Source organism: Poecilia formosa, unplaced genomic scaffold, assembly GCF_000485575.1.
Source record: "Poecilia formosa unplaced genomic scaffold, Poecilia_formosa-5.1.2 Scaffold0, whole genome shotgun sequence".
NCBI classification, from domain to species: domain Eukaryota; kingdom Metazoa; phylum Chordata; class Actinopteri; order Cyprinodontiformes; family Poeciliidae; genus Poecilia; species Poecilia formosa.
Window position 1 is genome coordinate 153,744 of NW_006799939.1, and position 27,068 is coordinate 180,811.

Below are 27,068 nucleotides of genomic sequence, written 5' to 3' on the forward strand. Positions count from 1 at the left end.
CTAACAAATTTTTAAAAGCGAGAATAACCATTTCCTAATATCCACATGTCCAGAATAACAGGTTGTGACCCATTCGGTTACTCTAAGATGTCTTGCTTCATGGCCAATTTTCTGGATCAGTACAGTTTTTATGCACACAATTCAGTACAGTATCAAAAGTAAAATTTACAATTTATATGTTTACATCTTTAATTTGGTCACTTTTTAGATGAACTTGTCCCTAATAGTGGAAGTAAGCGTACAATTTAATTTCAAGTCATATTCAACACCACTCCTCCTTGAAAATATATTTTACATTTTGAGTTCAGAGATTTGGCAGATTTAACATTTTCAATTCATATCTGAAACAAACAGTTGCACACAGTTTGGAGGTGGATTTAATTTGGTGCTGGATGCAGAAAGTCTGTTGGATCAGTAAAGCTTTTGATTGTGGTGTGTGGGTTCATATGTATCTACATTTGAGCTCCATGAACCCGCAGTATTTTGCTCACTGACATAGGAATATTTATTAATCATCATTAAAAACTGCTGTTGGAACATGTTAACTTCTGACATATCGACTCAGTTACTATGCTAAATGTGAATACCCCTCTTCTCATCAAGAGTTGTTTGGACAGTCATTGCTATTAAAATATTTCTCACAGTAGCAGACTCGTGAAACAAACTGTTGACTAGTGTTGATCTCATCTAAAACTCTTCTTACATGTGTTTGTGCAGGAAAGCCCAGGAGCAGCAGAAAAAAGTGGTCGTTGCAGGTTGTGTTCCTCAGGCTCAGCCCCGGATGGACTACCTTAAAGGTCTTAGCATTATTGGGGTATGTGTTCATGCACTCAATTTGTGTTCTTTGACTTTTGCTGTGTTTTATTCAGATTAAAAAATTGCAACTTAGATTGGGAATTGGCATTACAATCAACTTAAACATGTTATAGTTGCTAGTAGAATTTACAAATACTTTTTTTTTATCACTGTTTTTATCACAATTACAGTTTTGAGCAGAAAAATGTTGGATTATAAGTTTGTAATTACATAGAAAAAAGTTAATTCTATGTAGAATTAACTTTTTTGAGCTTTATATGTTATAATGTTATTCCCTCATTAAAAACGTACCTGGAGTTTCCTTGATTCTTTCATGCATGTTTGAGAAATTCTTTAATCTCCCGTGGCAACCATCCAGCTGTTCAAAACATTTGGGTGGATCTAGCACCGCCTCAGTTTCTGAGCTTCCACCTCACAGAGCAGCCCTCCCTGTCGACTCCATCACTCAGCTCCTTCAGACAAGCCAGCAGCAATTAGCAAACCCTGGCATCTGCTGAGCTCCTCATACCAGCTACTTCTCAGTGCAACTCTGGTAAAAAAAACAAAAACATTATTAAAGGACTAATGGAGGAGTGCTGTAGTGATAACTTCCTGGAGGTGGAGTTCCAATAACAGCAGGATTTTTTAAAGAGACACCCCCATTTTCGGTGTTTTATTTTGTGGTGTGTTTTTTTTTTTGTGTTGTTTTTTATATGAGGCATTTTTATAACAAATGAAGGTTATGTGGTTACTTGATTGCATAATACTACCCCTTTAAGAATGATCTAATCAGAGATCTGTAACCACATTTCTTATCTGGTTTTCGTAAAGTACTTATTGATACAAATGTTCAGTGATTCAGTTTGATGATCTAATTAATTTTCAGACTTGAAATTAAGAAATTGAACTACGGTAATTAACTAATGGCGCGCAGTATAGTCTGTTTCCTCATCATTTTTCCTATTGTGTTTAGCTTAAACACAATAGGAAAACTTTAAAAAAAATGGCTTTAGTAATGAAAGCTGTTAACTCAAGACCTGCTTCAGCCTAAATGCTACAGTGTATTACACAAAAAGGCTGTATTAGCATTGTTTTATAATATATTTAAATACTAGCTTAGATAATTATCCATTCAAGCAAAATCTCTCTGATTACAGTCATTGCAGTTCTTTTCTACAGTTAACAGGCTTTTATCTACAACAGATTTTAAGACGCAGCAAACAACTGGGAAATTCACCTTTGTAACTCAACTTATTGTCATGATTCAGTTGGATTTATGGACAGGCAAACATTCACACGCCCATTCTCCTATTGTGTTTGCAGGGATCTGCCAGGATTAGGCTTTCATCCATGTTATTCCTTCACTTAATTCTAAACCCGAGATAAAAATCCCATCTCTGGAACATCCGCTGAAAAGATAGGATGCATAATTTTATTATTTCCTAATGAAAACTCGTAAACAGTCTCTGAAACATGCTGTTTAAACATGCCATTTGGTAAAACATTGTATGTGTGGACTTCCTTTCAGAGTTGTTTAAAAAGTGTCATGTAAACTAGATTTTTTTTGTTTGTTTCGTTTTGTTTTTATAAACATGCCTATACATGCCTGTACAAATAAAGATGCATGAATACATGAACAGGCAACATAAAGAGGCAGATGAGAGAAACTGCACATGGCTTATGTTTTTATAGTGGCAACAATAAACTGCATAATGACAGTGGCAGTTGGTGGGTTATTCAAATGATATGCAAATAAGTTAAGAATTTGTCTATTGTGATTTCACTAACGGCTAGATAAGGGATCGGGTTAAAAAAGGGTACTTCCTTTTCAATCTATTCTCTTTAATTGACCTTTGTGTCTCATCTGTTTTTTTTGTGTATACCTGTTTTTATGTCTGACTGAATGACGTTGCACCTTGTATAAGGTACATTGGCAGTCACGCAAGCCTGCAGTGTTTCATCCATCTTAACTAGACCTGTCACATTCTGACGCTAACACACACACACACACACACACACACTTGCGTAGCTTGCCACTACTTATTCAGTCTTTCCAAAGATTGTACATTTCTTGTTGTTGTGTTGCTGAATCTGCTTTTTTTTTTTTTTTTTTTTTTTTACCTTCCAATGATAATTTCACAAATCTTCAGGATATTGCCGGTATGCGATGATAAATCTAGCCCTTCATTTTTTACATTCTTTTTGACTAATAGTACACAGCACCTTTGTAAATGCATGTCATGTACAAAGTTGTGTGAAAGGTAAAGAATCCTCTTTAGCAAAAAGGATAGGCAACATCTAAGCTATTTTTCCTTCCAGTATATTTATTTTAAGCCCTAATCTGACGGATTCCATTTGTTCTTAATATTCCTCAATTTTTGAGTTAAGGGGTATCCTATGAATATAAAGTAGGATTTGAAAACAGAGTTGAAACTGGAGGTCTGCATTAGTTTGCAAAGTGTAAGCATTACCAAACCTTTACTGTACAAAGGGACACCCGCTGCTGCTCTGAATGGATCCAGATTGCTTGGCTATTACAAGGAAATAGGTTTTATTTCAGTGTGTAACATGCATGCAACGGCTGCCTGCAAAGCACAGTGTGTGTCCATGTGAATGTATTTGGAAAAATACTCTGGGTAATGGACCTGTGGGGCAGACAGAGCCAATGGCAAGTCCACAAACCTCTGAGAGCAGAGGAGGAGAGTGACTTAGAGGAACGCTTGGGAGAATGAAAGGAGAAATTATGTCAAAGAAAATCATGCTATTTATTTTTTAACCTCTTTAGGTTCCTATGCATGTCTTTTTGACGACCTTTTACTGTTCTCATTTTACTGCTCTTCTCGATAATTTAGTAGCGAGGCAAATTAATAAAATAAGTACTGCTCAGTGTGAACATTTATTTCTTCTTTTAAAAAATTAGTTGAGCTTTCTAACAGTCTGATTCAATTTAAGCTGTGGCCAAGTGTATGCTTATTATCTTTTGATGAATTAGAGGGGTCTTTAGCTGCTAGAACTGCAGGATTATTCTGCCTACTTAGGAGATGAAAAGGAGAATGACTTTTACTTTCTTATGAAATGATTTGAGAGATTCCTTTGGAAATCTTATTTGAAAGACCTTTTTAATTACCTATATGTTGCTTTATGCTCTCAATTATTCTTTTTTAAACTTACATTTCGTTGACTTTTATTTCACATCGTTAAAACTCTGCTGCGGTTTCAATGCATTGGTCAATACAAACCAAGCATGCTGCTGTGCCTATGTACATACACACTAATTGGCATTTAGAAAATCCATATTGGATTATCCTAACTGGAAGAAACTTGTTGTGATTGTATCGTTCTGCACTTGTTTACCTATCTGCTTATTGCATGCTGCCTTAGACTGGATTTACATATCCACCTTAAATAAACCTGGATAAGTGTATGTGTGTTTGTGTGTTGTCGATATCCTGTGTTTGACTGTGTGGGCTTGTTTTGTCTATCTCTATATGTGTTTTCTGTTGTGTCTGTCTGTGCTGCAGGTCCAACAGATTGATCGAGTGGTGGAAGTAGTGGACGAGGCTGTTAAAGGTATTTTTTAGCAAAAAGACACACAAGTTAAACATATTTATGGGATTGTGTAAGCTCAGGAAATTAATGAATATGTAACAGTCTGTAAGAAACTGGAATTTAAAATTACATTTTCACCTATCAGTGACTTGGACATTTTTTTTTCTTACATTTTTTTTTTCACATTTCAGCCATGCACTTCAATGCATTTTATTGGGATTTAGTGTGATAGTTGAACGCAAACTCTAGTAGAGCTACCGAGATTGATTTGGACAATTAGTCGACAACCTCTTGTTGGTTGTCCTCAAACTGACCTACGTGCAGGAGTGGCAAGAAGAAAGCTGTTGTTGCAGCCATAAGTTGTTGCAATGTGCCAAAAGCCGTACGATGGAAGAAGTTGCTTTGGTCAGATGATACAAAAGTAATCCACATAGAAAACACAATGTCAGATGGGCAACTACCACTGCACAACACTGAACACACAGTGAAACATGGATGTGGATGCATCATGTTAAAGAGATGTTGTTCTACTCCAGGGACAGAGAAACTGATCAGTTTTTATGGGAGGCTAAGTTGAACTAAACATAGGACAATCCTGGAAAAAAAACCTTGTTGGATGCTGCAAATGATATTTAGACTGAAGCAGAGGTTCATCATCTAGCAGAGCAGAACTAAACATACAATCATTGCTGCAAGGTGATGGTTTAGATCAGATGTCCTCAACCTTAGTCTTCAGGGCGTTCATGTTATTGGTGTATCTCTGGTGCTGCACACATGGTCTAAATGAATGAGTGATTAACCGGGTTCTGTAACAATTCGAGGCATGCTGAGGAGATAATGTGATCATATGAATCAGTGTGATGCAGTGGGGTAACATTTAAAACATGCAGGACATTGGGCCCTGAGGACCAAGATTTGGGACTGCTACTTTAGATCAAAGCATATTTGGATCATTGCAAGTCAAGACCTAAAAGCAGGTGGGACACTTTGTCCAGAGTTAAAAACCAGTTGAAAAATTCAACAAAATATGAAAAGGTTGGAGTCGTCTGAATACTTTTACAAGGCACTGCTACGGCATATCTATTTCCAATAAAGAAGACTGCACAACAGAGCATTAGGGCAGAAAGTGATTTGTGACCATCTCATGAATTAAGAAGAGTTCCCTAATTATTACTCTTGATTTATTCTAACATCTTTCCTACTATTTAAATCATTAGTGTTTTATTATGGGATCCTTTTTAGTTTTTTTAAGCAAATGCATATCAGCATTCTTACATTTTGAAGATTAATGATGGGGAAATGTGTTTGTAATTAATATTGGTTTAGCTGACTGAGGTGCTTGTTAAAAAGATCTTTTTCGCGTGTTAAGCTTATTGACAGGCTCACATGTCACTGATTAGGTCATCCATTTAAACTGTTAGTGAACCACTGCACTTAACAGTTTAATGAAGGTCAGAGAGTTTCCAGTGAGGGAGTCCAGTCAAGCTGTCATACACCCCCAGCTGTTTTTCTAATAAAGAACAGATTGAGTTTGAACTGCTTGTGTAAGTCTATCAGTGTGCACTGCAGGCTTTATTTTAATGAAGGACAGCTGAACTAAGGCTTGATTTTTAAAATGTGCCATCACCTTTAAATTGCCTGCTTATAGTTAATGCCTATGTGAGGATGCATAGACGATGCTTTCCCCCCTTCATTCTTTCTGATTAAGGTTTTTTTTCTGGTTTAACCCTTCACATCCATTTCCCATTTGCACCCTCTTCCAAGCATTTTTTGATCCTGTTTTTTTTTTCCGTCACATTTTACCTTCTGTCTTTCTCCTCCCACCATCACCTCCTCCACAGAAACCAATTTCCCCAGTATCATTACAGTCCTTTATGACCTCGTATAAACTGAGAGCTGTTTTCTTGTCTTGGAGGCCTGAGCATAAACCCTTTAAGATGGGGGATTTGCCTTTCGTAATGGCTACTAAAATACTAACGTCAATGAACTGGTAATAGTTGCATGTCTTTTCTGAGCCAGAATTGCTTGCAGGTCTGTTTTCCACATGACACAAGTACACACTATGCTTTTATGAACTTTAGGCAGTGAAACTATCCATTCTGTTCAGGAAAAAAAGTTCAGTGTATATCATTTCTTTATGCCTGTGAAAGTGCCTTGCAATACCTCAGTCAGGTTTAATTAGTATGTATTGACATAATTTATACAGTTGCACAAATTACAATTACCGCTGCTCAGTCTTGTGTTGCTAACCATTTTACAGCATTAGTGGTTTGGTGGGTGTTAGAGGGCTTTCATTGTTCCAAGTTTGCTTACATAGATAGATTTTTTTAACTGTGCCAGATGCTAATTTACTCTTTAACTGTGGACACAGCTGTGACTACCCTTAGTTTTTTTTTTTTACCCCAGTGGTGCATACATAAAAATGAATCATTGACAACTGCAGGATTTACTTCTCTAAAAGGAAAAATGGCTGGTTTTCCTGTTTTTGTTTTTTGCTGTGCACAGCCGATAAATTCTGTTTAGGAAGAAGAAAACACTTTAAATAAGCAGTAAAATGTTTTAAGAGGCCCACACCAAAATTAGGCAAAATTATTTAAATTGTGCTATTACAAATACAAAATTAAACATTGTTAATTTGCTTTGGAGATTAGTCCTTCATCAACATCTCTTTTTTTGTGACCAGAAACTGCAAAGCTTTATTAATAAAATTGTTGGGATGGAAAGAAGTAGGAAAGCTTAGACAGCTTAATGTATGTTTGAAGGTAAGATGCTGCCCACATAACCTTTTGATGTCGGTTCACCATTATAAACACATTGTTTGCAAATGTCAGTGCTGAAGAAAATAAAGTACATATGATAAGGAAAAGGAAATTAAGATTTTCTGTTCAGAAAATAGAAAATCTTATTTTGCTTGTCTTGCTTGTCTTCTTCTAAGACAAGCAAATTTATTCACATTTGTAGAAAATGTTCAGAAGAAATGTAGAGGAGTTTTTTTTAATGCTCCGTGAGCCTCTCTAAAAAAAAAAACGACACGATGAAGCTGTGTGGAGTTTGTACCTGTCAAGCTCCAAAGCTTTTAAGCTTTGCTGATGTTTAAGCTCTTATCACACAGTTTGCATTAAGGAACATCGCAAGGCATTCTGCCACCAAACAAGTTCAAGGTGGCAGAATGAAAGTTTATCAAAACAAACATCTACATTAAAATGTTCCTAAAATACAGGTACATACCAAAGTAACAAGAAAAGATGAGAAGGCTGTACAAATTATAACTGAATTCAGTGTAAACGTCTTGCAGTTGAAAGACAACTTTAAAGATTTTGATTTAAACATTTGAAATTATAGAAATGTAATGGACAGCTAAGTTATTTGGCATTTTTTTGTTCTAAATATAAACATTATGCATTGCTTATCTCTTGTAACATCCTATTAGTACCGGTAACAAAACCACTAGCAGATGTTATTTGTAATAGAAAAATTAATATAAAAAAAAAACATTAAACAGATTAAACACATCACTGTACAAATGGTTAGATTTTGAAAATATGGGAAAACATTTTTCTCCCTCCTCATTTACTTCAGCTCCCAACTGTCCCCATCCCCCTCAAATCCTACTCACTGATTTTTCAATCGAAGGAGTGACCACAACAGGACCAACCACTTAACAGACATCACACACAGGTCGACAGGTCATTCTTTCAGAAACCTGCCTCTGTTACCATCCATCCATCCTGCTGTCTTGTCCATCTTTCATATAGTTCTGTCATATTCTATTCATTCACTTGTATACCCATCTCCTCATTCTCTCTGTAGTGTTTTAATGGGCCCTTATGACTACAGAGAAAGATTTATGTTGGTTTGTATTTATGATCAGGAGAAAGGAACAAGGGCAGATTGGAAAAGGGGCACAAGAGGAATGAGGAGGAGCACAATCAATATCAAGAAAATGTGGCACAATGATGCGTCTTCCTCTGTGTGGTGATGTCACAACAGTTGGCCTCTGTAAGCTTTGTAATTGAAATGATAAATGGGGAAGCTTTCTTTTCTTTTGTTCAGCAACTCATGATGGCTATTTTATTTGTTGCCCCTCATTTATGCACGCCCTGGCTCTCAAATTGAATTAGTCTTTGGAAATATTCCTGGAGTGATTCCCTGCTGGTATTGAGATTATTTCTCGAGTCTCGGTCTGTGGTCACATTCACAAATTCTGTTCATTTTCAGGGGTGTTTTATTTTTATAATTGGAGAAACATCTGCAACATCCACCACCAATGTAATTTAGGTAATTGCTTTCTCCTGATATATCCCAACTAATCATACATTTGGATAGTTTATTTGTGCTGCATTTTGAAGCAAATTGAAATCAATTATTTTTTTCCCTTATTTTTAACCATTAAATATCACTTAAACTCTGTGAGACCCTTAGCGTCTTTTTATCAGGAGAGGTTCGCTCATAAGTTCAGCTTTTAATTGGTTAGCTATAAAAAAAACAGACTAGTTACCGTTGTATATGAACATACAACAATTTTGTGTCCTTGTCTCATCCTGACACGTAGACTCTGAGATCTTGAAGAAAGGACGGCCAAATGTGCTCAAAGTCTCAGCTGTTTTCCACTGGGGAACGTTACTCATTTCCTTGCTTGTTCTGGGATATTACGAGCAGTCACGCCTCACTGATTGGCTCTTTGTCCTCCACTGGGGCAGATTGTCATTTTTATCTACCAATTGATAACTGTGCTTCCCAGCCTGATCCCTCCCTCCCTGGAGACTCATGTAGAGCGGATGAAAACAGGAAGACAATTCCATCCCTCAGTGCCTCCATTTTGCACACCTACAGCTGGTACCCTGTTGGATGGTAAAGCAAGGAGGCTTCATTTTATTTACACTCATCAAAATATGGACGTTGGTGAATTTTCAATTGTGTGTAACTTTGCAATAGCCCCAAAAATTATTCATCATATTGTAGAAGCAGTTTGTACCTAATATAAAATCTGAATGGAGTAGAAACCCATAATTGGACCATTTCATTAATTCATGTGTACCCTTCATTGTCTGCACTTGTAATAGCTTGAAAATAATTATAGGAATTAATTTATGCAAATTGGTGCCCTACTTACCACAATGTATATTATGTTTCATGTCCCAAATGCATGTTCTTTCAAGTCAAGTCAAATACTTTCCAATGCAAAAAACATTGATTTGAATTTAGTTTGGTGCTCAAAGCACACAGAAAAACTTAAGAATCTACGTCTTCCGAGGTTATAGTAGGAGGGCGAGACTTGTCTTTACCTTGAATCAGATTCGAAGAATTGGACATTATGAGTTGTTACATTGCCGTAGATCAATACCTTTTTCATAAAGTAGTAGTTATTTTACTTCCTGTGACCACAATCAAGGCAACACAAACTGTAAAACAGAAATATCCAACACAAGTAAGCTAAAAGCACAGAAGATTGAAAGCTTCATGTTTTGTATCATGACCCTGGGTACAAACACATGACATAAAGGCCACTCAAGACAAAAGTAATAAGATTTAGAAAACGAAACAATGCTGACTGCATTCAGACACATGTAATCATTCCCTGGAATTAACCAGCATTATCACTCTGCTGTGCACAGACATATTTGGAGTATTGGTTGGCAATTATTACATTGTTTATGGAATTGATCAACTTTCATTCTCATTCACCCATTTTTATAGCAGTATTTGTATTATGAGATTATGATGTGTTTCAGGTTTAAAGATTTTCAGGCTTTATAGTATAATGCTTTCTAAAAGAGCTTTCAGTTTCATTAAAGATGTTACAAACATCTTTCAAAATGCTCCTCTTTTTGATTATGACACAGATTCATGCCAAAGCCAAGGACTACTTTACCAAAGAAGCTAAGGGATTGTTGCAGGACAAATGGTTGTAGTGTGTAGTAATAACCATGATTACTTGTACTGCATGTTAAGACAGATTACAGCTATTGTGAGCCTTCACTTCTGAAGTGTATATATATATTGAATCATGATCTTTTTTATGTTTAATTGCCTTAACCATCCACCAAGATTATTAGCATAATAAAGTTTGATTTGTCACCATGTGTCCCCAGGTCACTCTGTTCGCCTGCTGGGTCAGAAGAAAGATGGTGGACGGAGACTTGGAGGTGCGAGATTGGACTTGCCGAAGATTAGAAAGAACCCTCTGATTGAAATAATCTCCATTAACACTGGGTAGGACTCAGAGTTGCAAACAGAGAACACAGCTCATAAAATATTCAGCTCTATCTGAATTCTGCTGCAGTGCCTCCCTGCTGTTACAGTTCACTGTGTGCGTGTGTGTGTGTATGCATGAATGTTTGGGTCCTCTCCGGCTTTATTTGCTCAACCACACTGCTCCTGTGGGCTGTTTGTTGTGCCTCTAATTTTATCCATTTACAGGCTTTGCTTTGGATTTGTGTAGTATGTGGCTATACATATCTACATATAATCCTATTTCTTAAATGCAAATGAACTTTAATAGACAGAAAACAAGTGCAGGACCATTTTTTCCTGTAATAGGAGCAGAGGGATATGCTGGCTCAGTTGCACTTATTTTTAGAGCTGGAGTATTGTATGTTATTTATTAAGATTTTTGTTGCTGTATTTGTCAAATGCATATCTGTTGAATTTCTAATATTTTTCTGAAAAAGAATAAATAGTTGAAATATTAAAAAGACATTACTTTTCACACACCATTTAGCGATCCATTGAGGTTTTATTATTTACATAGATTTATTTTCAAATTTTCTCAATTCAAGAACAAAGGGGGGAGACATTCTTGTTTTTAGATGTTGGCATGAACAAACACTGGCACATTTTTATAGGTTAATTTCACTGCGCTCACACAAACGTGTTTGTTTCTGTAATTTATGTGGTCTACAGTCAGTGGCCTTGTTAAAAACGGTTATATCAGACCGATCCCATGATGCTGCATTTCTACTGATGGTAACCCATCAGTTTCCTGTCGTAAAGGTGACCCTCTACCACAATGAAGGAAATGTTTTACAGATATATTACTTGTTTCTTTAGGAAAGAGAGGATATATATATTTTTTACCCAAATTATAAACATTCCCAGCAGTTTAGCAGGATCCCAGTCAAAACCTGAGTTTAAACCCAGAATCCCAGAGTTGTAATATTTTTTCTTTCCTTTCCAAGAAGCCTTAGACTACTTTTTTTTTTTCTCTCTCTGTTTGATAGTTCGATAATTTCTCAGGAATTTCTACTAATGCCCTTGAACCCTCTTAGCTTATTACAGCAGCATTTAACAGAGAGCAACCTGCAAAGAGAAATGTGGGCTTTTCTTTAGGTCATGACTTATTATTTATTACACCTATATAACTAGAATTGGTGTTTTATGATTACTTTGGTCGTTATCATAATGCTGGAGATGCTTCACTTTGTAGCAATAAATCTAATAAATTTACATCTTTATGCTTGTTATTGGGGGACCTTTTGCGTGCTTAAATATTTATTACCAGTCATTATTAGGAAAAGATTAAACTCCCACATTATATGTTGTAAGTGCAACATATTAAAAAAAACAGTTTTTTATGAATCTGTACTTTAGGACCTTTTTGAGAACCAATCCAATGTCTAAATGAGACATTGATACTTTAGTTGCCCTCTGTCTTCTGTTTTGTGAATTCTTACTGAGTGAAGGAAGCGTTGCCTAAAATGAGCCAATTTTATTCAGTCAGCTGTTTGTGCATAAATATGACTTAGTTTTGCAGGGTTTCTTGATTAGACGGGAACATCAGCTATTAGCAACTTAATGTCTTGTATAGTGCCAGCTGTTGTTAGCTGACTTTGCCAGCTTGGGAAATTTTAACACCGTATAACCCATTTCTAGTGCAAAATTTCTCATGTGGGGATCTCTGTTAATGTAAGACAGCTGCTTAGGTCAGGAAGCTTAAAAAGGGGCAATTTTCTTCAAAAATTGCATTTTAAATTGGTAGACTGCAGCAATTGCCTTTCTTATAGTTTTTTTTTATTTTAAATCTCTATTTTGAAAAAAAAAAGATTTGATTCTTTGCTTTATAGTTGTATAATTAACACTGAAACTATATCAAACATTTTTGTAAATAAATACGTGCAATATCTTAGATCATTGTGAAAACTTTGAGCTATGTTGAGCGCCTACGGCAGAACATTTTTGAAACATGTAGGACACAGTATACACACATCTAATTAGTTGTGTGTATTGTGGTGACCTCTGCCGCTTGCATGTTTACGCTGTGCTTTAAACACAGCAGATATCAAATTTAGACACAATAAATTACGTTTGCTGTTATGGTTAGAGCTTCTGAATTTAACAGAATTGTTTTTGTGTTTTTTGCATTTATGGTTACGTCAATCTACGACTTTTGTGTCATGAGCCACTCACTTTGTGTTCCAGCCTGCTTCCCACCTGGTTTTTTATATTTGTGACAATCATTTTTAATAGTTTTTATTTTTAGCCCTCTTTAAAAACTAGCTGGACACCAACCCTACTCAGCAGTCTTACTGAGGCGTTTGATATAAACATTAGTATTCAAACATTACTACCCCTATTGTGAAGATGACGCACTAAATCAAAACTTACTTCAGGGTTTGACACAGCATGACTGACGTGTATTACTAAATATCGTTCTAATTCAACCTCAGTAAAAGGTGACTTTTGTAATATCCATGGTGTTTTCTCAAGCATCGCCTTAGATACAGGTACACAACATTTCTCCAACAAATATGCTGTAGAATTTTTTACAAAAACACTCCATTTGTATTATTTTTGTGATCTCATAGCAGGTTTACTCTGTCTTACTGCCGGCTGTGTTCCACCTTTTAAGTAATTTTTGTACTGGCAGATTAGAGGTCACAATGACGGTTTTGACTTTGTTTTAGGTTAGGGTTAGTGGTCCGTCCGTCCGTCCGTTTATCTGGGGTCAGGTCGCGGGGTCAGCAGCCTAAGTAAGGAGGCTCAGAGTTCGCTCTCCCCAGCCACTTGTTCCAGCTCCTCTGGGGGAACCCATCGCGTTCCCAGGCCAGCCAGGAAACATCGTCCTTCCAGCGTGTCCTGGGTCTTCCCTGGGGCCTCCTCCTAGTGGGACGTGCGTGGAACACCTCACCAGAGAGGCGTCCAGGAGGCATCCTAACCAGATGCCCGAGTCACCTCAACTGGCTCCTCTCGACATGAAGGAGCAGCAGCTCTACTCTGAGTCCCTTCCGGATATCTGACCTTCTCACTGTAGCGCTTAGACACCCTACAGGGAAAACTAATTTTGGCCGCTTGTATCCTTGACCTCGTTCTTTCGGACATGACCCAACGCTCATAGACGAGGGTAGGAACGTAGATCAACCGGTAAATCAAGAGCTTCACTTTTTGACTCCGCTCTCTCTTCACCACGACAGAGCGGTACACCACCTACTTCACTGCAGATGCTGCACCAATCCGCCTGTCGATCTCCTGCTCCATTTTTCCCTCTTTGGTGAACAAGATCCCGAGATACTTGAACTCCTCTACTTGGGGCAGGACGTCCTCCCCGACCCAAAGAAGGCACTCTGTACTTTTCCAGCTCATTTATTCATGCATTAATTTATATAGCTATGAATGTTTATTTTGTTTATTGAGATGATAAAAGAAAGAACCTTGAAAACACTGATCAACAGGTTTTGCATGTCATTCAACACATTCTCTCTCTTGGTTTTCTCATCCAGGGTGTCAGACACACACAGACACACACACACACAAATAATGCACATCCACAATAGAGTATAGGTGGTAATGTTAGCTAGTTGGTTAGATAACTAGTGTTGACTAACTTTGAGGAAGGCTAATATGTCGATTCGTGACAATAACGCTGTCACAGTACTCACGATTGACACACACAAATACATTGGTGAGATAAAAAATAAAGATAATACTTATATGTAAGAGTTCTTATTGTGTAAAATATTATTACTCAGGGGTGATATTTAGGTCTCAGTGTGTTTGGTTCACAAAAAAATGTTTTCCTGACGGTCACAGTTGGTAAGAAACAAAGATTCCCATTAAATTCCATAGGAAATGAATGCGGGTCATTTTGGACCCACACACGGAAGAATGGGGTAGTAACATAAAACATGCTATTTCTTAAAATGCATAAAAGGTCAATTAACAATTTGAATTGCATGATGTCAATAACATGTTTCTTGAGGAATACGTGGAATATGAAGTAATGAAAACTTTTCATTACAAAGATATTGCAAAAAGATTACCTCACCGGGTCAAAAAGGACCCAATTATGCATCAGAAGGTTAAAACATCACAAGCAACAATTTCAAGGCTTAAAAGGCATCTTAAAATATGGATGCTGGATTTTTTATATATATTTTTTTATTTCAAAGAGGGAGGTGATAGACTCCAGATGCCCAATTATGTGCTCCAAACCATTCTAAGAGTAATTATCCATCTCTTCTTNGACCCACTTATGCATCAGAAGGTTAAAACATCACAAGCAACAATTTCAAGGCTTAAAAGGCATCTTGAAATATGGATGCTGGATTTTTTATATATTTTTTTTTTCAAAGAGGGAGGTGATAGACTTCAGATGCCCAATTATGTGCTCCCAACCATTCTAAGAGTAATTATCCATCTCTTCTTCAGCAATGAATTATTATTATTATTATTATTATTATTATTATTATAATTGATGTATAGACATATGGTTATCAGATCAAGATTGTAATCGTTTTTTACTTTTTGTATTTATTTTTTTACTACCTCAAAGCACGTCAGTCTTTTGCCAGACTCCATCCAGCAGGGGTGCTGTCTGCCCTCTTTCTTTTTTTTTTTTTTCAAGCATATCCAACTGGCTGCAAATAAAGCTCCCTGTTTTGCTCTTTGCACTGGAATGTCACATGTGAAACAGTGTATTTACACATGTGCTTAACAAGATAAATTAATTGTTGACCAAATTTCCCAAAAATAGACTAAGTACTAAAAATATAAGCTAAAGGCAGCTTTTTGTTGAGGATATTTTGGAACTGGTGTCCCTAATTTGGTGTGGTTTTCATGTCAGGAAACGAGGAAAAATGAGACAGAATGAGTTCTTTATGTGCCTTTTCTTTTTTAGAAAATCTGTTTTGATTGCGTCTACCCGAGATGGTGGTGACATCATTGGTTATATTTGTCAGCTGCTGAAACAGAGATCCTTCTGTAGCGAGTGGTATTCACATCTACAACATCACTCATTCTTCCAAACTCTCCCTGCGTCACAGAGCACTGTTGTGTGTGTGGCCTCTCTTTGATTTGTTGCTAATTTGTCTTTGTGTGAGCATGTGGAATCATTTAAGCTCTTCCTCGCTCATGTTGTCTTGCTAAATGTCAAACTGATGTTTTCCTTTGGATTGGAGTTTATCCGCAGGAAGTTTTAAGTCCTCAAAAGTCTTTAATCTTAAATAATTTACATGAGATTAAAGGTGAACAGATTTAGGTTCAACTAAAAGATACTTGGGTAAAACGTATGACTTGGATTAAGACATTTCTTCATCCTTGTGTGTAGCTAGGTATTTGGAAGATTTCCTCTCCTATTGAATCCAACTAGAAAGGTTTGATGTAAATATATACCATTAACTTTTTTTTAATCACCGGACTGGGCAACATAACAGTAATTTAAAACCAAAAAGGATTACCTGGAGGTAGTTAATTTTCAGGTTTTATGTGCATTAAAGTTGGGATAAATAATAGGAGTCTGTAGATTTGTGGTCATGGATTTCTATTTTATAACCATTTTGATTCCTTAAGCACAGAAATTTTGCTATAATAGCAAATGGACCTGAAAACTCTAGGAAAAAGTTGTCTTCTTACAAAAAGGGCCAAAAAAAAATAATTCCTTAAAAGAATAAGTACTTTAACCAAATAAGAAATAAATACTACACAAGGCTTTAAAGTCCTCTGAGTACACTTAAAAGGCTGATTGATGCCACATTGTAAAACAAGCTTGGTCAGGATCTTTTTTTTTTGCCCATGTTGTTAGAAGACGGAAACTTTTCCTGGAGTTTTCAGGTCTATTGGCTATGATAGAAAAATGTTTGTGCTTAAGGAGTCATACTGGGTATAAAATAAAAACTTTTCACCGCAGACTCTTATTGCTTTCCACAACTCTAGTGCACAGAAAACCTGGAAATTAACTACTTCCAGTTAATCATTTTTGTTTTCAGTTCCTGTTATGTTGCTGTGTCCACTAAACTAAACTGTTTTGAGTTTAGCCAGACTCAAAATATTCAGTTTCTCCTTAAAGTGTTCAGAGTTTATATTTAGTACTGCTACATCAGTTCATCTTTGTATGAACTAAGATAGTCGGAAGTTGACAAAATGTTTAAATCAAGGTGAAAAGGAACCATCAGAGGACACAAAATACTTTTTTGTTACACTTCTAAAACCTTCACATACTTCTCAGTGTAGACAGTGATTATCTGAAGATTAATTTTCTTGTACAAAACTCATTTCTACTTTCAAATTACTCTGCACACTGTCTGGGTATGACAGATGAACCTTCTTTATTATCATATTCACTTTATTACTGCAGATCCTCACAACACTATAGCATAGTATCTCACTTGGGACCAACCATGAAAATTTAATTTTGTGTTCAAATTGATTCACAATATTAGTTTCATTAGATTGCATATTAATTTCATTTGCACCTATTAAATCTAAATTAGATTGGCTTCTTTTTTTTTTTTTTTACCAAGGTAATTTTAGCACCCATCAGAAAACACATTCAACTTAGTCCAGCTAGGCCTTCAATAGCCTCTGGCTTTGTAATAAAGGAACATCATCAACCCTCTATTAGCTTTTAGCTTAGTTATTAGAAAATCTCTTTATATCATACATACATTAACAAAAGCTTGAGTATAAGATTCAGTCCACAAAAACTATACAAGAACCAAACAAAACCTCATCTGAATTCGTACATTTTAGTAGTTTTATTAAATGTTTTAGTACATCTAAAAAAAAAGACGAATATTGCGTGATAGTCCGTTATTTCTTGCCAGTCTTCTCAGAAAGTGAAATTTATAGATTCATTAACGGTAAAATATTTCAATTTTATGAAAGCCCATAATTCAGTGTCTCAAAAAGTCTGAATATCAAATTAGACCAATCAAAAACAGATGTTTTAAGCCCAAATGTCAGATTTCTGAAAAGTATGTACATTTGTGTGCTCTCAATACTTGTTTGGGTCTCCTCTTGCATGAATTACTGCATTAGTGTGGCATCGCATAGACACCATCAGCCTGTGGCAGTGCTTAGGTTTAATGGAAGCCCAGATTGCTGTGATAGCTGCCTTCAGGTCATCTTAGTTTTGACAATAGCCCATAGAGTTTCTGTAGGGTTCAGGTCAGAGGAGTTTGGTGGTCAATCAAGAACATGAACACCATGATGGTTAAACCAGGTTTTGGCATCTTTGGCAGAGTCCTGCTGGAAAACAAAATCAACATCTCCATAAGGCTTATGTGCAGAGGGAAACGTCAAATACTTTGAACACAGTGGACCAACGTCAGCATGACATGGCACCCCAAAATGGCATGACATTCACATAATTTCTAACATTGATTGTGGAAACTTCTCACTGGACTTCTAGTATTATGGATTTTGTCCCTCACTGCTCTTCTTTGACACCCTGGGACCTTGATTTCCAAATGAAATGCAGAATTTATTCGCTAGTCCAGTTCATTTTTTCCCTACCGCCTTTGACGTTGTCTCTGTTTCATGAGTGGCTTGACACTGGGAATGCAAAATTTGTTGCCCCTGGCTAGTATTCGAACCATCTTCTTCAGCAATGACCTTTTGTGGCTTACCGTCCTCGTGAAGGTTGTCGATGACTGTCCTCTGACTCAGAGAGAGACTGCTTAAAGGCTCATGAAACCTTTGCAGGTGTCTTGAGTTAATTAGCTGATTAGGGTGTGACACCATAAGTTTCCATTAATGACATTTTCCACAGTATTCTGATTTTCTGAGACGCATCATTTTGGGTTTTCATTATCTGTAAGCAATAATCAGCAAAATTGCAAGAAAAAAAAATGTTAGTGACCGCTGCTACTCAACTTCAGCTCTCCTCTGTGAAAAAATAACAAAGCAAAAAACCTGCTGTGTAGGGGCACTAAGAGTCCAATTGCAAGACCTTGTAGATGTTTGAGTTGAATAAATGCAGACCTGTTTGTTCATTGTGTGACATTTCTCATGTCAGCAGAGCAATAAGAAAAAGTAGAGGCTGTCTCAATCCAGAACATGGAGTATTTCATATTCTTCAGGGGGTTTTAATGCATTTTTTGTCCCTCAAAGTTTACTTGTAGTTCCTGGATTACAAGTTTTTTTGTTTGTTTTTTTTTTCCTATTTTAGAATTGAGTTAAAAGTTTATATTTACTCTGATGTGCATCAAATATTTTCTTGCCCCAAAATACTCAATAATCACCCAGTCCAGTATATTTTTGTGAGCTACTTCCGAGTTTTTCTGGGGTTTTTTTTCCATGCACCCCTTCTTTCACACAATTTCTAAATGTGTTACAGGTCGTTACATTTCATTAGCTGTCTTGTTCCCATTCTCCATTTACTTGCTTTTTCTGGCTGTCAGTATCTTGTTCATTTGCATGAGGTTGTGCTAAACACTAGTGGTAATGATCCTCTACTCTCACCCTAAGCCAGAAACCATCTTCATCATGTGTATCCTCCGGGCAGACAGGAAGGCCGGATGATTCAGTGTAACAGACACTGACAGTACACTTGTGGTTTGAGATCTCTCCTTAACTCAACAAGTGAGGAATTACTAGCAGGCTGCTAGTGATGATCTGGCAGCTCATAGATTGAAATGAGTAGTTTAAGGGCAAATACTGCTGATTACCACAGTGTTGGTTGAACATGTGGAAATATATATATATATACTCTCTGCAGATATATTATAAGGTTAGATGATTCTAACTTAATGTAGGCTGTAGCTCAACATATAAAATGTCTTGTCTTTATTTCAACAGAAACGTACGAAACAGTATGTGTGGCACAATTTGACGTCATATATAGAAATTCAATGCATTTGGTAATTAAATTAGATCACCAGATCAGATCACTGGTAACTATTTGAAGCATTTAGGTGTTTGGTAAATCAATTTTACAGACAAAACTCACTAGCAGTTATATTTTAGAGACACTGAAGGGCATTTTATGACAATTTGCAACCAATAGAAATTGTACTATTCATCAGCAAAAATGCAAATGGTTGTAAAATGTTTGAAATGATGGTCAATTATCATAGATGTCGAAACGCAGAACCTAAAAGCTACACCTCAGACTGAGTGATCTGAGTCTTTAATGCTTCTTACCACAAGCAGGGAAACTAACACAAACTCATCCTCTTGGTAGGATACTACTGACTGCTGATAACAAATCCATCTATTCCTTTAAGACAACCCTGAATCATTAATTTGTCAAACACCATAAGCATTATTGAGACGTAATAACTCATCATCATATTGGCTAAAAAATATTGAATATTTTGCCGTGGCCCTCCACCTGAAAAGAAGAAAGCTTTTTGGAAATAAATATGCATTTGTGTCCTAGACTTACACTTCCATCAGCAAAATCAATGCTGTAAAGATAAGCTGGCCAGAAGTGTTTCACACTGATCCAAGAAACAGAGGTCATAGGTCATACAGCAAGAGATTTACTTCAAGTTATTGCTGCTCAAGGGTAATCTAAAAGCGAGTGAATTGAGTGCACTTGGTCTTTCCTACACTTGTTTCACATTTTCACTTCGCTTTTCTCAGACAAATGATGGTATGTGGCATGTTGTGAACTGTTGATGATATGCGGTTGTATTGGATTTTGCCGTCTGTTGAGAAAAGGGGAATTTATCATTTCCTGCGAGATAAAACTTGAGCTTCAAAAGCGTGTGCTTAATTTCTTAACATGAAATGCTTATGTCCTTCAGATTCCATCTGGGTTGAGCTTTGAAATGTTTGACAAATTCAAACCTCAACATCTCATGAATACAAACACTGAAGGATTAAATTTCACTGGGGTTGTTTTTATTCCAGAAGGTAAATTTCTGTTTTTCTGAAGTACTTGCCTAATCCATCCAGGAAACATAATGGATAACCTTGCAGTCCAAACAACATTTTATCCCTTTTTCTTTGTTCAGCTCCTTCTATTCACTTCAAGTTGGTTTGTTTGTTTTTTTTAATGATCTTTTTCCTCTTACTCTAATGTTGCCATGTTTATCTACTTAAAGGAAAGATAATTCAATCTGGCCATTAAGTTGTGTTGAATATTGCATGATTCTATTGTTGGAAGCTTTATTCAAACTAAACAGAATTAATCTCTTTTTGTGTACTATTTTCTACTTGTTCCAGGTCTGTGGTTAGTTTATGTTCACACTGTAAATGATTCTAGCAGACTCGTGGCTCATTTCTAAAAGACCTTTATTCCTGCCAAATGTTTAATTTATGTAGTCACCGTCAGTCACTGTAGCAAATTGCGCATATGCACTAACAGACACTACATAAACAAAACCAGCAGAGAGACAGAATAGTGTCTGTGCGGTTGCATGTCAGACTGTATAGTGAATGTATTTGTGTTAGCAGTGAAACCCCCACTGTGTGAGCTGCTTCTTTTCTGCCATTTGATTCACGGTGCCTGGACCACTTCATCCACCACCCAGGCAAACACACTGGAGCAGTAGATATCATCCTCACTTATTTGTGCAGATGTGTTTCTGGAAATGTTTAGCCAGCTGAAAAAAAGCCTTGTAGTTGGAATCACAACTGCTGCATCTCCTGTAGAAAAGCCCTGGAAGCTGGTGGTTAAATGTTTAATTATTTGGCTGATGTCATATAGTTTATTTTCCCAAATATGCTGGAAAATACCCCCAAAACATTGTGGGTTACAGTGGGATGAGATGACACTAATTTTGTGTAACATTAGATACTGTCATGTATCTTTTTAAATGCTCCCACTCTGATAAGTGCAGATACACTGGTTTATGCACGGTGAAATTCAGTTTACTTCCATGTCATGTGGCCAGATCAATAACTTGTTTTATTATTCTGATCATAGATTTATTGAAACTGTAATCTGTAATTGCTGTATTATACTGATGTAATTATGGATGGAAACGTGTTCATAAAGTTTTCAACTAATCTCAGGAAATCTTTCTCAGCTTTAGTTTTGCGTTTTTAGTCTGTTACTACTGAGCTAATACATGCATTTTACTTAAGTTATTTACATTTTTTTCTGAACTTTTAAGCTGTATACAAGTTGCCTTGACATTCTTTACCTGACCTTGTGTTTTTAACAATTGCTGGTTGTAACCCGTTTTCTTTCAAGGAGCAGAAACGAAAAGTCTTCTGTCAAGCAATTACAAAAACAGAAGTAGGATAGAATGTTCTGATTTACTTCAGAAAAGTAGAATTACAGCAGAGCGAGGAGTGTTTACAATAGGATTTCTGGTCACGTACAGACAAGTGCAGGATTGTTGTAATGCTTGGATGCACACAATACACACAATCTACTTTGATTTTACACTTTAGCTCATGTTCAGCACATACAAACACATCTCTTCAAAAAAAAAAAAAAAAAACATCCATAAAAAAAAAAAAAAAAAAAAATACTTTAGCCCTGACACGTTTGTATGCTTACTCCATTGCTTGCTTTCTCTCTCGACTTCTGTTTCTCTCTTATGCACCCACTCTCACAAACACAAACTTCTTCAAGCCTTGTACTATGGTGGTCTTTCATGCTGTTTATCAAACCAATGTATGGGTAGTTTTCAGCTCCAGTGGTCTGAACATTTTATTCCATTTCACTCTTCCCCATTACCAAACACAGAAACACTCAAATACATGCCTGAGACTTCACACCCATGCACACACAATGTTCCTCCAGTGTTCTCTCCACATGCACTCCACAGAAGAGACACTGATCTCCCCAGTATATCCAAAAGATTGATGTGTCTCCTTGGGCAAAATGAGATTCTGTGCCATTACAAGGTAATACAGTACACAACCCCTGAGTAACTGAATTAGTCCTACTGTGTCACAGCCAAATGAAGTTTGTACATAGACATGCACATGTAACCACAGCTCATCATCTAATGCTCTTTTCTTTTTGCACAATCTAGTTTCCGATATGCATTTTTTCAGGTGATAAATGGAGAACAATCATCATACCCAAGCCTCCTTACACTGATCAGGTGTCTTCTGTGATGGTTTACAAATGCGATCCAGTCTGAATGGGGACATTTTTCTTTATGCAATCATTGCATCAGATTTAAAAGTGAATCATCAGTGTTTTGCGGAATTATGGGTTAAATTTACCCTATCTCAATTTACATTTGTGCAAACCAAGCATGCACACTAAAAAAACACTAACTGCATAAACATGCGAGTGCTTATGTTAGGTGAGTTTCAGACCCCTTTTCTAATTTTTATTTCTGTTGGGTTACTGCTTGTTTATATTTTCTGGGTTTAAGTGTGTTTGTCATTTGAGACCAAAACAACATAAGTAGCCCTTTAAAAGAGCATGAGTAGCTACATTTTTCTGAAATCATTTTGCCTTGTATTTTTCGTTCTATGAAAAAACAAAAAAAAAAAACTATAAATGTGTACTAGTACTTGTTGATCCATACAAACCTAAATACAATTTTCAATGGGGAACTGTAAACATTACCTTAGTAATTAATCTGTGTGATTTGAATTTAAAACTAGAGATTATAAAGTGTAAACTTGCACAAGTTTACACTTGTACAAGTGTAAACTTGTACAAGTGTACATTTGTTTACACTTGTACAAGTGTAAACAAATGATGCATGTGAGGAAACGTGCATCATTTGTTGTACATGCTTTAGCATTTTCTGTCTGTTGGAAGCGCCTAACATTTTTTATTCTATTACGGTTCAATAATCATGCATGTCAGTAATATATGTGGGCCTCTTGATGGAATGTAATTGCATTTGAGTCACACACTTAATGTAAAGTTTATGACAAAGGTCACAAAGTAGTTGGAACATCAGAATAATGGAAAGAAAGAGACAAGTAAGGAAAATGTGGGTTAATCCAGAACAATATAGTCATTAATATTCAATGATATGAACCTACATTTTGAAATAAAAAAAAAAATAATAATAATAATAAATTCAGTGCCCATGTGAACAGAGTACATATAGGAAACCACTGCCAATTCACCATAAAATTGAGTTTGGCAAAATAATTCATGTTCATGTGGTCAAAACTTCAGAGGGGCAACAATATTTTGGTTCTTAAAGTGAGTTCTTAGATAACGTGAGATTAGATCAACTTTTCGATCCTATTATTTATGAACCCATTTTATTATTTATTTATTTTTTTACTGGAGCAAGCAACATCAAAAAAGCATTACATTTACTAAGTGTAGAAAGTAGAACCTCTTGTTTTTTGAGTAAATAAAATCTGTTATAGTTGGATGTAAACATCTGTCTAATGCTTATTCCAGCTGAAGGCCATGATACAGCTTGACAAATATCTATTTAAAACTGCTGTGAATAAGCAGCCACCAGAAAACCTGCTTTTCATTATCAACTTAACCAGACTTAAATGTGATGAATCACTATATTTTGCTGATATGCGGAAATTTGTAAAATGACAATATCACACATTTCATTGCTTTAATATGACATCAGTTTTATTGAAAGGAGCAGAAAAGGAGCAGCTTGTCTTTGAGACTGAATACTAAGTACTGAAAATGTTGTACAGAAGCATCAGGGAAACCAGTGTAACATTGGTGGGATTTATCTTCTCAGTTAAATTATAAAGTGTTCAGTGCTGCAGCTGGGTTCATCAGCTGTTCAAGTTGTGGCGTGTCTGTAAGTTCAGATCGTATCTCTGTGCAGCGTTTGTACTCGCTGTCAGTAACCCTGAAGGTTCAGCAATAAACATCTTACCATTCTTTTCCAGTAACAATGACCTGATTGATCTAGTACAAACAGAGTCTCTAAAGATCTGCCTACAGACAAAACAGGCAGTCGTGAAAACAGTTTCTATGTAGACTCGGAGTTGTGGTTTCACACACAGATGCACATGACCTTGCAGGCATTCCCAAGCTACATTTTCTTGTCAAAACAACAAAGGGAGTTACTGTAGAAGTTGTTAAAAAACTGAGGGGAACATGAGGCACCCTTTTTAAAACGGCTCTTTCAGCGTCTAATACCACAAACAAGAGACTCAAATGAATAGGCTAGATGCAGCAGCTGAGTTTGAACACTGTGTGAAACAAACTCCAGCCACATATCAAACACACTCCACAGACAGCTGGAAGACAAAAATGTTGTAAAGATTTACTGACAAGTAGGGATTATGTCAAATGTTTGAATTTTATTTATCTACATGTAAGCCAAAGATTACTTACTTTAAGTTTAAAGTAATCTATTAATGTTGCAAAATTTTTCTCCTGACTGAAAATAAAATTTATATTCTAACTTTATCTGTCTTTTACCACTTATATATGTGCAGGTTTGACCTCTTTGTCCCAAACTTGGAAGAAAAACTTGGCTGTCTACCACACGTTTCCTCACATGCATCATTTGTCTTTTTGGATGTCTTTGTATGGTCTTGGAAAAAATATTATTTAAAATAATCTGTTATCAGCTCATATGTCTACTACATAAAAATAGTCTATTTGAATAAAATTTCCCAGCAGGGAGGCCATTTATTTAGTTTGATCTAGGGTCATAATCTATAAAATTAAGAGTCAACTTGAATAATAAGGGAGTAGTATAAAATCTGTAAAAAAAAGTGCTAAATCTTAAAAATCACCTGGCAAAATTAACAGTAAATCAAACTACTTCTAAAATGTAACCAGCTTGAAAATTACACATAAAAACATGAAATAATAAAATACAAACAATAATATTAAAAATAAAATCGCATTTTATTTGTTGAGCTCAATTTTTAACATAACTAGCAATTAAAACATTGACTGACTTTTTTGGCAATTAAGCACTGAGATAATTTAGGTCTGGTGGTTATTCTAACCATTTCAGTGCTTTGCCACATGATGGGGGAATTAGAGTGGCAAATCAGTGAATTGTTAAAAAGCCAGGAAAATGATTTACAATTTTGAGCAAAAAAAAAATAAATTCTAAAAATCAAAGGACATTTTGCATTATCTAGTTATTCTATTTTTATTCTCTTGGCAAATCTGAAGACTCATACAAAATACTGTTTTTGCTTTAAAGTTGAGCCAAGTTAAGCTGTAAAAGAAGCTCTCAACATTAAACGATTGCTTTAATCCTAAATCCTTATTATGGCTTAATATATAAAAATATATACCTAATTTTGTTTTTATTGGGGTATTTTGTATGCTTGCAGAGTGCGTATGTAATTTGTAGTAGGTTAAACTGCCAAGCCGTTTTTCTGAATTAGTAATCATCTTCTATTCATTGCTCTTATTAGGTCTTCTCTCTATTGTGCTGGTATTCTTTGTTCCTTGACTCCACATTATTTAGCCACCTCCACTTTGACTTTGAGATGACACTAACAAGAAACTTACAGGCTTTATGCATTGTTCAGATTTATAATGGGAGTTTTAAGACATTGTTTGCTCATATACCCACTTCATCCGCCTCCAAGTCCCATCAATAAGCAAAGTGAATAATCTGTCTTTACAATTTGTAAAGTGCCCAGACTCCTCTGTACAGTCTAAGCTTTGTTTTCTTAATTACATTTTGAAGCTGGCACAATGCAAACCCCCATAAACACATGCATTCTCTTTTCTGAATACACCAATGGCCCAGTTTGTTTATGCATAATGCACTTTTCTAATTAATGTGTAGATACTAAATGCTCATCAGAATGAAAACATTTTTCTTATTCCACTCACTTCCAGTGCATCTCTTTAAGATTTTGCATAAGTGAGGTTATGCAAAGAAGAAAATACTCTTGTGTACGAGTCTGTGTGTCAAAGGAGCTTTGCAAGGAGTGTACATGGAGAAATACCCAGAGTGTTGTTTCTTTGTTACACTTTGAAGGCTACAGTAACACAATAGCCTTTGTCTAAAATTACCTACATACGGGACTCAGATACACCTGGGAAGTAGCCTTTTACATTCTTACACATTAATGAATTACTCTGATGTCAGCTGCAGGAGCCCCCTCTACGGTTTAATTAACAGGAAAGAAACAGAAGGGTTAGGACAGGTACAAAGTAGGAAAGGGATGGTAGCTAATAGGAGGGTGGTGGTGGAGTACTTTGAGTTTGAAGTGTACTCGATATATAAGATTTTGAAAAATTGTAAAACACATAGTCTCAGGCATTACAAACAACTGTTTACAGCCCAAAAAAAATCTGTTATGAAAGACTCGCGTCACTCTCACTGCTACTAATTCTGTAACTTAATTGTCAGTGCTGTACATATGCAGCTGCTGAATAGGAGTTCCCTTTGTATCTCCTTCAGCACTATCAGACATAGTTGGTGCTTCAACTAACTTCAAATGTTTACTCAATATAAGTTTGGTGTCTGACAGAAACATATTGAGTGACTCTTGGATTTTAAGTAACCATACATTGATTTATTTGTAAGCATATGAAACAAAAATGTACAACATTGTCCTAAGATTTTGGGTTGCTGTGAAGTTGAACAATATTGTCATCCCAATATTAGCAAGTGCAATATCTGCATCACAGTTCTGTTTGGCTGCAATAAGACACTATATATATA

General features: G+C 36.1%; 1 protein-coding gene across 3 annotated transcripts in view; it reads left to right on the forward strand.

Moving 5' to 3' along the window:
- cdkal1 (CDK5 regulatory subunit associated protein 1-like 1) overlaps positions 1–27,068 on the forward strand; it is a 186,596-nt gene that overhangs the window by 50,206 nt on the left and 109,322 nt on the right. For all 3 annotated transcript variants that reach the window (XM_016681490.1, XM_007553167.2, XM_007553936.2), the window contains exons 5-7: positions 718–814; positions 4,317–4,365; positions 10,437–10,557. In XM_016681490.1, the coding sequence (XP_016536976.1) occupies positions 718–814; positions 4,317–4,365; positions 10,437–10,557 (267 nt within the window). The remainder of the gene's footprint in view (positions 1–717; positions 815–4,316; positions 4,366–10,436; positions 10,558–27,068) is intronic.